Consider the following 14459-nt stretch of genomic DNA (forward strand, 5'->3'; position numbering starts at 1 on the left):
AGGAGTTACTAAATAAAATCAATAGTTTAACCATGGCAAGAGTAAAAATATTCTGATCAAGACTCACTCAGATGATGGCTACACTCACTACCTCTCATCCTGGATGTCACACTATCACTATTCTCAATCATCCTTGATTTCACTTTAGCTAGGTTAGGTAATCAGGATTCATTTTTAGATGTAAGTTAAGAATACAGTATGCTTCGAATCTACAACGTTTGCAAATTGTTTTTTAAAAATAAGGGGAAATAATGCATGTGCATTAACATTGGAGAGTCATGTAAACAAACATAACTTATCCTTAGTTAAACATATTCCCCAATCCTGGGATACTTAGATCTGACCTGACACCAGATTTGATACACAAGTGAAATTCATGAGCATCTTTTACTAGCACATTTAGGATTAATTCAGTCTATTCATTCTCATTATTTATCTTCTTAAGCATGAATAATGTTTTAATTCCATGTAGTCCAACAGAAATCAAGTCAAGATTTATTCATCACATTTTACTTTGCAGTGCATGGAACAAGATCACCAAATCATAACCAAACCAATTCAGAACATTTTGACAAATAATAACAACTCCGCTTTCATTTTCAATAATGGAATGAATAGCATGACAACATCCTAAAGTAGTCAATAAGTAAATCCTAAATAGCAGTCCAAATGCAATAGTAAACTCACCAGAAGTTTCATCTACTCTCTCATCTACTATGTGGTCTTTCTGATGAACCCATTCACTATTACACTTGAAGTAGATCTGGGTGGCGGGGCTGGCTTTACAATACAGGTTCACAGGCTTATTCTTCACAATATAAGCTTCTTCAGGCTCAATAAGGAAATGTGGCAGAGGCTCAGGCGGATCAGATGGAAAGGTTTCTGGCAGTTCATGAAAAAAGTCATCGTCTGGTAAAACAAGAAAAAGGGGAAAACGTTCAAAACATGGTAGCCACTTGCCTTTTACTTGCTGCTCATTTAAAAATATTGCCTCATAAATGATCTAATTAAGTCATTTGAGTGCCTGCTATGCACTAGGCAGTATGTTAAGTCTATTGACTTGTTCCTCAATTAAAGACTGAGATTATTATTTTCATTTTTATGCATGGCAAAACTGAACATCAGGGAGGAGAACTATCTTGCCCTGAGCATGGAGGGAGTATGTAGCGGAACTGCAATCAGAACCTAGATTTGTCTCCCTCAAAAACTGTGATCTTCCCGATATAGTAATACACCTCCTACTCCACAGTGTTACCCTTGAGAGCTGACAAAAGCAAAAGCAACTTCATTAGAAAAATATGTTTGAAAAGTTTAAAGTTCATAGGTAAATCTTAAATTCTTTGCAAAGAGTTGAGAAGGAATAAACATGAATTAAGGATCAAATCTTTCATTATTTTTAAAAATGCTGCTGCAAAAATATTCATTCATTTAACCAAAAATATTTATTGAGCTCAAAATTATGCTAAGTACTGAAAATACAGATGATAACATCAAATCAGCCAACAGTAGAGTTACACTAGAGCCTAGAATCTAGCGATGCTAATATTTATTCTTATTTTGAAACTATACCTCAAATGTCATATATTTTATATGAGTAGTTAAAACAATTCTCATTAGAATATTACTATTATCAAGAAAAACAATGGTCTCCTTTTTTTATATCACTACAAATTACCAAATGTATTACTCCCACCCTGCTGCTTCAACATCAATGAATAAACAAAACCTAAAAATCACTTAAGATATTTGCACACTTTGAGGTATGTTTTTCTTTAACTTGGGTTCTGCATGATTTCAAATTTTTTAAAAATAAGAAATAATAAAAGTGTCTTTTCAAAAATCTTATTATCCTATTTCACAAAAGTCAAGGTAAAAAGTTTTCCAATATACTACAAATAAATTAAGCCTGTTAATTCTCTTCCATGAGGGACAGATGAGAACAAAACTATTATTAATTTCCTAGGTTAATTAAGCACTCTAGTCTGATATGTAAAATTAAAACTCTGAGGTCAAAATTAAAAGTTTTTACAAGTTATTTAAAAGTACATATATTCAGTAGCAAATATAGGATACGGTATTGGTAGCTAAAGATTGGTTGCTCAAATGTTACCTTGAAACTCATTGTATCACTCATTTAGTTGTTGCCCTGTTTTGGGAGACAACTATGGGTTATGTGGATATATGTCCACTAAGAAAACTGGCCTGTGACTTTTTTCATGTAGGTTGTGGGGTAACTGTCAAATAGTAATGACATCTGGTCTTCACTGACTTGTTTTGCAATAAAAATTGGCTTCGCTTGCATCACAGAGAAAACTGGTTTTTAAAGCTGCTCCACAATTATTCATTCCTGACACTGGGATGTAAATGATGTTTCCTATAGCTTTCTTTCTTTCTCATTTTATTTCCTTAATTTGCTTTCTTCAAGCAGGGCATTGTTTCTGGTTTCTCTTTTGTTGAACATCAAGGACCCAAACTGCTAGGTTAGTAAGGATAACCTTGTTTCCATCAACTGAAGCTTCATCAACATGCAAGAACACTCAAAACTGCTTCAAAGAACCTGGTTCAGAAAGGCAAAGGCATGGGGAACTGAGGTATTGACAGAACTATCAGCACCACGCTGTAGTCTTGAAAGCATTATTCAATTTTTTTCTGTTTTTTTCTTCTGAAGCACTTGCTGTTATATGTAATGATAAACAGTGCTGATAATCAACAAAGCTCTGCAAATATCAAACTCAAATTCTGAAAAATTTTAGCTATTGTTTTTAGTTATTACTCATGAAAGCAGTGGATCATTTAGACATTATTATTATTATTAATATTATTATTATTTACTACTAGTGTATACTCATATACACCAAGAACTTGTGTATGTATTTCATAATGATGTATTTATTTAGGTATGCAAAATATAAAAAGCCTTTCTTTCATCAAGATTGATTTATAAGCTGAGATTTGTTCCTTTAGAAGGAAAGATGATTGCAAGACATCAGTTGATTGTATACTGCTTTACTTTATTCAATAATGTAGCAAAAGTATTTATACATTCACATCCTACAGAAAATAGAGAGGCACTAAAAATTGATTACCCTGCCATGTTGAAGCATGTATCTCTTTCTTCTGATTATTTTGTTTTAAACTACTAAGAAGACTAATGGAAGTTGAGAAAATCACATATATGTTTTCAAGTTAAAAGGGGCACCAATAAGTACTGGGAAATAGTAATGATTTAATAATGTATTTAAAAAATGTATGGACAAACTAATTTTGTATTTCTTTGGGGTTTTAAGACAAGAGAGTAGCTACAAACAAAGGAAAAGAACTTGATGTCTTGCTTTGAAGCTTCATAAAGTGTTGATTTTTCAAGACATTTGTTAAATAACACTTAATATGCAAGTTATTAAGGAATTATTTCTATCATTTGAAATATTTTCATCATATGGTAAATCTAGCTTTACTTTTACATGTCTTTCTAGTTTCTGTATGAACTCCATCTCCTAAATTTTATCTAGAGAGATGCCTTAACTAACCACAGCATATTAGTTTATTAATATTTCTTATAATACACATATAGTATTTTTTAACTCTATGCCCTAGATGAATTCATATTAGGCAATACGGCACATCACTTCTAGTACATAATTGATGTGTTAGGAATCACATTTATGAAGATAGTTGTTAAGACCTTATGTCAGTAAGATATGTGTAGTGGGACAGATATGACAGAATGCAATGAACTGATTATCAGTGGGCTCATGAGCTATTGTGAAATTCCTCCCTTATCCATTTACAACAGTTGGCCTAGGTATCATGCCCAACTATGGACATCAGCCCAGATAACAGCACCCCAACCAACAAGGTAAGCATGCTAGAGAACACTTTCTTTGCTCTTGACAAAACTGGTGTTAGCATTAATTTTCAAATATAGTGGTAGTTCATAAATTGTCTTTTTATGAAATTTCATCCTGATTTCTTTTCTAGAGTAAGTTTTGAATCAAACAAGCAAGTCAATTCTCTTCAACCAAAAGTGTAAAGGAAAACTGAGTATTTAAATATCCAGCATGGTTACATCTATATGTATTAACAAGAAAAAGATGATCATCTTGTGTGTTTAGCAAGGATCATGTACAAATACCTTTTCATAAACAGCAGGCATTTGCCTCCCACACATATGTGGAGGAATCTACTTTTCGGCTTTTGCAACTAGTTTTATGCAACTATTCTCAATTTTCAAAAGCTGGAGATATATAACAAATGTTCAACACTAAAATGAATGCTCTTTGAAGTCAGGAAGTATGTCATTTTCGTTTTTATTTGCCATGTTTAGCATAGTGCCAGTCGCATTATAGGTGGTCAATAAACCAGTATACTTATGGCAAATTTGATCATTCCTTAAAGATTCAAAAGGTATTTTAGAGTTTAGAGGGCCTCGAATTCAGTTATAAGTATAAGGTGTAATAACAATGGTAAGATCCACAAACTGGACTGGCCACAACATTTGTGTGTCCCAGTGCAGAATGAAAATCTGGAGATACTTATTTAATGATGTATTAAGAATTCTGAGATGGTGACAGCAGAGCATTAAACCAAGTACAGGTCCTGTGTGACAGGACAAGTCACACACCCATGAATCTAGCCCTGTTTACAAATTTCAGTTAACTGAGCATTCTACTTCATGTATAGTCTAAGAAATGAAATTTCATCTTTATGAGTGGATATTCGTTTTGGAACTTATTTGGTATTTCCCAGCTTCTTATGATGATTAGATATTTTCTAGAAGAAGACATGGCTTTTCAAACAATGAAACTGAGGCTCCAATCAATTCTCTAATCAAGTGTGTTTGCAATTGTGTAGGAGTGAAAGAGTATGATTTTATCTGTTCATGGCATCCCCTTTGGATGTAACACCAATGCCCATCCATGGGCCTGATACACAAGTAAATCCCTGCCACACCGAGGTTAATCTCTTCCAGGGAACTAAGGGACTTTTTAACACAGGGGATAATAAGGTTAGAGATTCTACCTTGAGCTGGTAGATCGATTATTGAGATCAGTTCTTAGCATGAAATTCATTTTACCATACAAATAAAACAACTTTCTGATACAAGATAAAATAATAATTTAATTGTTTAGCAGAGAGATCACTGAGTGCATCTTCTTACCGCTTTGTTTCTTAATAAAAATACCTGAAGAGTTTTCCTGAAGTCTTCAGGGTGATAATAGGAACTCAATTTGTGAACAACTTCAGACTGCGAACTTATTTTGGGAAACATGCCGCATTTATTCTACATTGTTATATATTGTATAAAGGCACAACCAGATGCTGATATTGGCAAAATGATTGATTAACTACATTGTTAAACAAGTTTTCTACATGAAGTTCAATCAAATAAACAAAGTAAAATTTCCAGAGTTGGTTTTGTTTTGTACATAGAATTCAGTATTAACCGTAAGCTATAATTGCCTTTTTGATTTAGATATACCATTAATGTTCATTTTACACTCCTCTAACTCTTGACTTAATTTTCTACTTTCTACCATTACTCAATAACGATGTTGCCATTTTTATCGAGATATCAAGTAAATCTCTATTTCCTTTTCTGTTATCTCATATAGATTTGTGTTTTCATTTATATACAAGAAGAGAAAGCTTTGTGCCATGTATTATTTTTATAGACTTTCATTCCACCTAATTCTTGACAGGAAAATATTATGCTATACACATCAATCTAGGAAGCTTTAGATTGCTGGTTTTATTGCTATATATCAAGCTTTAATTTTCATCCACTTAATACATAAGTTTCTATATTTCGGAATCATAAGACTTAAACTATTATTGCTTATATCATAAAATATAGGATTATTATCTCTTTGTCTGAGACCTGAAGTGTATTTTTCTGAAATGGAATTTACTTCCAAATGATTCAAGAGCAATTTAAAATGAATGACTGCAAAGCTAATTTTATCTGCATTTGGCTGCCCATCCATCAGAGAGATAATTCATGATATATTACAACAAAAGGCAGCTGGAATTAACTATTTGAATGAGACTTCGGCTTATGTTTAATATTTTGATTAAAATATCCTTTGGAAGACAAAGACTATGGTCTGTATTTCAGGCAACATATTAATGGATTCATCACTTAAATTTAAGTAGCTGAATATATAATGCCTTAAATGTATTGTGCAATTTGAAGAAACTGAATGAGTTTTAACTCCAAAAGAAAAGAAAAAAAACTTTACTGCTTTTAAAGATGCACTTTCCAAATCATGCTCATACATTATTAATAGTGACATGAAGTCAACATGCTATTCGACATGCACTTACCTGTGAAACAGAGGCACCATCTTCTGCCCCAATTTAATCCTTTATGATCTCTGACTTTTACTAATATAAAATCCTCCTATATGTTTTCCTGCCTACAATCTCTACTTCTGCCATGTAGTCTCTATCATGCTCTTAGAAAAATTTTTGAAAAATACATTACTTCCATCTTCAAATAATGTAATAAATAAAATGTACAGCAAAATGGTAAGTTTCTTTTGCTTATCAGTTAGCTGAAAAATACTGAATGATTGATAAGGGGTTGAGAAAATGTGCATTTTCATTACTGGCTACAGTGTAAATTAGCATCATTGTAGAGAAAATTTAACAATATAAATCAAAATTCAATCTCTGTATACCTCCAAATAGGTTATCCCACTTGTTAGAAGCAATGTTACAGACATAATGGCATATATGTACACACATGCACACACTTACACACACAAAGATGTTCACTGCAGCACTGTTTATTAAAAAATAAATGATATATTACAATAAGAGGCAGCTGGAATTAACTATTTGAATGAGACCAAGAACAACTGAAAATCAACTGAGAAATGGTTAGATAATTACTTATCATACATTCTTCCCTGAGAAGCCTGTTTCACTGATAAAAATAAGGAAGCAAATTTGTATGTATAACACTAGATGGGTATCCATTATTCACTTAGCAAATAAAGTAAGTTGTTAGCCAGTCTGTACAGAAAGATGCCACTTTTTGTTAAGAAGGAAAGAAAGAAGGAATGAAAGAAGTGTGTGTGTGTGTGTGTGTGTGTGTGTGTGTGTGTGTGTGTGTGTGTGTGTGTGTGTATGGCTGTATTAATCAATCATAGGTGTAAGGTAAAGTTTCGAAATCAATGCACAAAAATATTAACAGTTATTAGTTCTAGGGGTAGAATTGAGGGCTTTAGGAGAAACTTTACCTTCTATTTGAAGTAGGGTTTTCAAATACTAGATTGCAGGTGGCTTCTATTTTTAATGTGGTTTCTGAGTTTTTATTCAAATTAATGTAATTAAATAATCCACGTGCAACTATTGCTTCAGTCTAGAATAACCACTACATGTTTCTTCACTAAATTAAACCTTCCCAAATCAATTATACTGATTCCATAAAGCCTTATGTGATGATTCCATTAAAACTTGTGTTTATAGACCATATTACTTGTAGCTAATATAGCATTTATTTCATTCTGCCTCGTTTCATCTCATTTTCCTCTTATTTTTAATTGCCCTAATTTTCTTACCATTACGACCTCTGACTTTGAACTAAAATAGCTTAATATATTTCTCACATTTTCAAAAACAAAATATTTGTTGATTGCCTTCTACATAGTAGGACTGTCTTCACTGTTGTAGTTGAAGCTGCACTTTCTCAATGAAGTCTTTTTACTTACAAAAAGAAATAAAATAATAGATGTTAAATTTATGATACTCTAAATTTATAATAAAAATTGATCTATTAGTCTGGAATATGTTTTTAATTCATTAGTACTTGTCTTTCACTTTAAAATGCTTACTTTTAGAATGTCGGAAAAGGTTTGCTAATATGCGTAAGGACTTACATAGTGAACTAGGAAAAGTTTTATCATTTTCTTACTCTCTATTAATGGCTAGAGCTACAAATCTTGTATTATTATTACAAACTTCAAGAATCTGAAGACTAAAACAAGATTATTCAGGAGAAAATTATAAAAATTAAACAATATCAATAGATAAATAAGACAACATAAACCTAGGGTTAACCCTTATTCGTTAATTAAAAGAATGATTTATAATTTAAAGGAATCTAATAAAGATATGCAAACTCAACATTATAATGTATTCACATGATACACATTGATCTCTTTCCCGGAAAACTTTCTGTGATTGTCAGTTTTATGTGTCAACTTGGCCAGGAATACATTCCCCAGTTATTCAGTTCAACAATAGTTGAGAGGCTGCTGTGAAGGTATTTCGTGGATGTGATTAAGTCCATGATTAGTTACTTTTAGTAAGAGAAGTTATCCTAGATAATTTGTGTTTGCCTGTTTCCATCAACTGAAAGCCCTTATAAGAGCTGAGACTTCCCTTAGCAACACCTAGATCAGTTTTAAGTGAATAATCGAGGACTATAGCCTAGCCAAGTTGACACATAAAAGTGGCTATCATACTTCGCACAACTTCATTGCCACCCTGTTTCATAACTCTTGCTCATGCTTCACATATCAAACACCCCTTCCTCTAAAGGCTTCCCCCTTCCAAATCCTGAACATAAGCTCCAGCTTTCATCTTTCATTGTTCCTGTTTATATTCTTGTTTATATTTCTTTTCCACTAGGAGGGAAGTTTAGAGCACGAGAAAGAATATTTAACTTATTCATTTCTGTATAACTGATATCCAGTCCAGTGTTGGGCTTGGTTTCAGGTTTTTTTTTTTTATATACCTCATTCCACTTGAATTGTTGTCCTGAAAAAAATTCTGTAATATAGGATAGAAACATACAGGAATTACTCTATCAATGGAAATCATGAGAAGAGGTCTTTGCACAAAATACAACAGAAATATGCACATTTAGAAGGTGGTATTTAGTGTTTATAAGTACAGATCCAGTTCTTGCATTTAAAAAATTACAACTATTTTCTATGCAAATGTTAATGCCATATATTATAAAGTGTACATACCCTTGGACTAAATATATTCTCTTGCTAAATAATAAAAGTTGTATTTAAAGCATATTATGAGTGGAAAATAATATGATCCATCTAATTACAGTGCCTCTTCAACCTCTTGGCCTCATTTGACACTTGACTTCATTGCTTTACTCTCTCCTTTTTGAAACTTCCTCCTCTCTTGGGGACTGCACATTAGCACTAGATTGCTTCCCAACCCACCTTTTAGACCTTTCCCTTTCTTCTTTGCTGCTTGAACACAGTCACATACCTATCAAGATTCTCTCTTTTAGTCTCTCCCTTGGGCATCTCGTCCATAATACCAGCTTCAATTATCAGATCATGTCACATGCATAACCTTTCACTCAGCTCTTATAAGGCCTTTTAATTGATGTAAATAGGCAAACACAAATTATCTAGGATAGCCCCTCTTACTAAAGGTAACTAATCGTGGACTTAATCACATCCACAAAATAGCTTCACAGCAGCCTCTAGACTAATGTTTAATTGAATAACTGGGGAATGTATTCCTGGCCAAGTTGGCACATAAAACTGACCACACCCCTGCTTCTTAAAATCCTCAGTGTCTTTGCCTTGACCAAGAATGAAATAACTCTTCACCAGGCCAATAAAGATCCACCTGATCTGATTGTTGGTGGCCTCTAAGTCTCCTTTTCTACCCCTCTTATCTTTCTTCATCATTCTTAAGAAGACAGGCCAGTATTTGTATCTTTGAAGACACCAAACTCAGTCTTACCCTAAGGTATTTGTACTTGCTCTTCATTTCTCTAAGAAAGACCTTGCCTCTCTTCTTTGCCATTTAGGTTTCAACTTAAGATGTCTTCTCGATTAGGAGAGATCTTAACCACCCAATCTCAATTTCTTGATGTTTCTCTCCAAAAACATGCCATTCTATTTGATTTCTTCTTACCACCTATTGCTATCGCAAACTAGTTTGTATAGTAAGTTAGTTGCTTATTTTTCCCCTCCCACAAAACTCTAAGCTTTATGGGATTGAAAAATTTATCTATTTTGTTCAACACTCTAAGCTCAGTATAAACATCGAGTGAATGTATCTTCGTTCTAAAACCAGCTTCTCTTTTCACTCGACTCTTTATTTCTGACTGTTGACCCTTGAGCAACATTGGTTTTAACTGCAAGGGTCCACTTACAAGCAGATTTTCTTTTCAATAAATACGTACAGTATTGTAAATGTATTTTCCTTATAATTTTCTTAACATTTCTCTCTAAATTACTTTATTATTGTATGCTACAAGAATACATTATATATTATATATGACATACAAAGTATGTGTTAATCAGCTGCTTCTGTTTTTGATGAGGCTTCCAGTCAACAGTAGACTAATGGTAGTTAAGTTTTTTGGGAGTCAAAGTTATACATGAGTTTTCAACTGTGATGGAGGTCAGTGCCCCTAATCCCCACATTGTTCAAGGGTCACCTGCAGTCCATTAGTTGATAATTAAGTTCATGAATATAGGAAACTTCACAATCATAAAACCTGTCTTTCCTAGGATTTCCCCAAGCTAGAAATCTAAGCATTGTCATTGGCTCTTTCTTCTCCCTCACTTCCAACATAAAAACAATCAACATGTCCTACTAATTATATGACCCATGTACTTCTTGAATCTGCCTCTTTTTCTGTTTCTGATTCTATTTATAGCCAGAAAAATTGTAAAGCCTCATAATTGGTATCCTTTGTGTCCTGTCTAAAGGCAAGATCTGACTATGTCACTTTGTTTAAAATCCCAAAGCTCCTCATTTCCTATAAGGTATATCCAAGCTCATTAACATGGTATACAAGCTCCGCCATGATCTGGAGGGAGCCTACTATTCCATCTTCTCTCATCACTCCCAACAATACAGACCATCTAGCATCCTCTGTACACAAATATGTAGTTTAACATCTTCTGTCTTCAAAGACTTCCTCTTCTATTTTACCTACTCCTCCTCATGCTCTAAGCCTCAGCTCAAGCATCTTACTAGGAAGTTTTCTCTAACTCCTCAGCTCTGCTAGCTTAGCATCGACCTCTCCCCTACTCCTACCTTCAACTTTGTTACATATATATATTTCTTACATATATTTCTAATGCTGCATTTTATAATTAACTCTGTATCTAACTAACTAGCTCTTATTCATCTTTTTATACTTGGTGCTTATTATAGTCTTTTATATGTATAATTTTAATTATATATAATAATATATAAGATTATAAGAATATTTAATTTTTAAATAAATGCTTGCAGAACTTTCTGTAACTAGAGAAGAACAAATAGACCTTGGGTTGTCATAAACTGTAAATTGTATAATTGCTACAAAAATAGACTTTGGGATCTCACAGACTTGGGTTTGAATCTTAGTGCTGCTGTTTACTATGTGTGGGACTTTTGGTATTTTACCTAATTTCAGTTTCTATGGCCGTTAAATGGGTAGGTGTAGCAATATGATAAAAGTGTGAGAGTTAAATGAAATAAGGTAATAGGAATGATTTGGATAGAGATGACCACAGATAAGATCTTCATATGTAATAACTATTCGTACTATTTTCTTATTGCATTGTTATTGTGGATTCTAAGCTTCTCCCAATTTCCCAAACACACTTTAGCACTAATATGTCTTTAATCCATCTTCCTGAAATATCTTTTCTCTCCTGTGCTTAGTAAACTACTCTTCTTTCCAAGTTCACCTTAAGCTTATCTCATCTAGGAAGTCATTCTAGACCCTTCTAGCGTGGGTTTGTTGCACTGTCCCCCCCACCCCCCACTAACATTGCACAATATGCACTGCTATAATGTCACACTTACCACACGGTAATGTGTCATATTGTGCTTTTCTGTGCCCCACTGTACAGAGAGCTTATTTGAACAAGATTGTGTATACTTCACTTACAAATCTGTAGTACCTGGCCATGTTTGATATGTAGCAGGACCACAAGATAATTAAATAAGAGATGACTTACTCACTGATAGACTCCTTGCTCTGAGCTCTAGCACTGGGGCAGCTGCTTGAAAAGAACAGGGGACATATGGGGAAGAACTGAATTGTCTGGTCTCAGGGAAAAAGCAGGAGGGGTAGCTTTCTCCCAGACAGAAGTGCTGGCTCAATCTATTGGTTTTCTTGTTGAGCCCTCCCCATTCCTCGCTTACAGACGCAGGCAGTCACCATATCTGAGTCTCCATCAACGTGGCTAACACTGGTCACTCTGCCCAGGTAATTCCCTGAGATCCTGCCCCGCCCAACCTGCAGCCCCACCCAAGCCTCCTCCAGTGGCTTTTCAATATAAATGGTCTGTCTTGGCACATACTGCAGACTTTCCTAAAATCTCTTAAAGGTTTACAAAACCAAGGCAAGCAGCATCTGGCCTTGGCATGCCCTGTACCTCTTGCCGAGCAGCCTCAAGCCCAGCACTTGTGGCAGCTGGCTTCGACTCCCAATTTGGCTTCTCGAGGCTCCTCTAAGCCCAGTACTGGTGGTAACTTTCTGTGGATTGCTTGATAATCTTGCCAGGTGGCCTTGGGCAGTGCACAGGCTGCAGATGAACTTGGCCTGAGGCAGGACCCCTCCCAGGAGGTTCTAGAGCTGCGTGCGCACCCAGTGGTCAACTTTAACGTCAGCTAGAGCACCATCCTGGGCTGCATCTGTGGATGACACACCTAAAGGGAAGACTGGGCAGGCACCAGAGACCTGCTAAAGTGAGTCCTGCTCTATAGGGTTAGTCCTTCATCAGCCAGTCAGTCTATGGGTCTATCTCTCCCACTGATGTGCAAACAGCTACCAAAGCTACAACAAGAAGGCACACACAACCCATATAAGAGATAAACCTGGAGCACCCAGCTCAGGTAACCAGGGGCACTTACTATATAAGTCCAGTCAACTAAGACCAGGAGACATAGCAGTCCTACTCAATATATAGACACGAACATAGGGAGGCAGCCAAAATGAGGAGACAAAGAAACATGTCCCAAATGAAAGAACAGAACAAAGCTCCAGAAGAAAACTAAACAAAATGGAGACAAGCAACATACAGATGCAAAGTTTAAAACACTGACTATAAGGATGCTCAATGAACTTAGGGGAAGAGTATAGGAATTCAGTGAGATCTTTAACAAAGAGATAGGAAACATAAAAATGGAGATAGAAAGCATTAAAAAGATACAGACATAAAAGAAACGGAAATGAAGAATACATTAGAGGAATACATTACAATAGATTAGATGAAGCAGAGGATCAAATTAGCAATTTAGAAGATAAGGTGACAGAAAACACCCAAACAGAACAGCAACAAGAAAACTAATTTTAAAAAATGAAGATAATTTAAAGGGCCTCTGGGAAAACATCAAGTGTACCAACATTCACATCATAGAGGTACCAGAAGAAGAAGAGAGCGAGCAAGGAATTGAAAACTTACTTGAAGAAATAATGACAGATAATTACCCTAACCTGGCAAAAGAAATAAACATACAAGCACAGAGAGTGCCAAGCAAGATGAACCCAAAGATGCCCATATAGAGACACATCATAATTAAATTGCCAAAGGTTAAATACAAAGAGAGAATCTTAGAAGCAGTAAGTGAAAAGCAGTTAGTTACCTAAAAAGGAGCTCCCATAAGATTGTCAGCTGATTTTTCAAAGGAAATTTTCCAGGCCAGAATGGATTGGCATGAAATAGTCGAAGTGATGAAAATCAAGGACCTACAAGCAAGATTACTCTACAAAGCAAAGCTATCATTTATAATCGAAAGACAAATAAAGAGCTTCCCAGACAAGAAAAATCTAAAGGAGTTCATTAACACCAAACCACTATTACAAGAAATGTTAGGATTTCTCTAAATAGAAGAAGAAGAAAAAAAGATAAAAAATATAAATAATAAAATGGCAATAACTACATATTTATCAGCAATTGATCCAAATGTGAATGGATTAAATGCTCCAATCAAGAGATAAAATAGATAAAGGGATAGGAAAACAAGACCCTTCCATATGCTGCATACAAAGAAACTCACTTAAGATCAAAAGACACACAGAGAATGAAAGTAAAAGGATGAAAAAAGGTATTTCATGAAAATGGAAATGAAAAAAGAAAAAAAAAAGCTGAGTAGCAATACTGAAATATCAGGCAAAATAGTCTTTGAAACAAAGGCTATAACAAGAGACAAAGAAGGATCCAGCAATTCCACTTTTGGGTATTTATCCAAAGAAACCCAAAATACTACTTTGAAGAGACACGCGAGTCTGTGTATTCTTTGTAGCATTACTTACAATAGCCAAGATATGGAGGCAACCTGGGTGTCCATCAGTGGATGAATGATTAAAGAAGAGGTGGCACATAGATACAATGGACTATTACTCAATCATAAAAAAAAAAAGGAAAACAAAAAGAACTCTTGCCATCTTCAACAATATAGATGGACTTAGAGGGTATTGTGCTGAGTGGAGTAAATCAGACAGAGAAAGGTAAATGCCGTATGAT

General features: G+C 34.6%; 1 protein-coding gene across 2 annotated transcripts in view; it reads right to left on the reverse strand.

Annotated features, from left to right (window-relative positions):
• UNC5C (unc-5 netrin receptor C) overlaps nucleotides 1–14459 on the reverse strand; it is a 326377-nt gene that overhangs the window by 132404 nt on the left and 179514 nt on the right. For both annotated transcript variants that reach the window (XM_006910744.1, XM_006910743.2), the window contains exon 2: nucleotides 688–909. In XM_006910744.1, coding sequence (XP_006910806.1) covers nucleotides 688–909 — 222 coding nt within the window. The remainder of the gene's footprint in view (nucleotides 1–687; nucleotides 910–14459) is intronic.

This window comes from Pteropus alecto, unplaced genomic scaffold (genome assembly GCF_000325575.1).
Source record: "Pteropus alecto unplaced genomic scaffold, ASM32557v1 scaffold63, whole genome shotgun sequence".
NCBI lineage: Eukaryota > Metazoa > Chordata > Mammalia > Chiroptera > Pteropodidae > Pteropus > Pteropus alecto.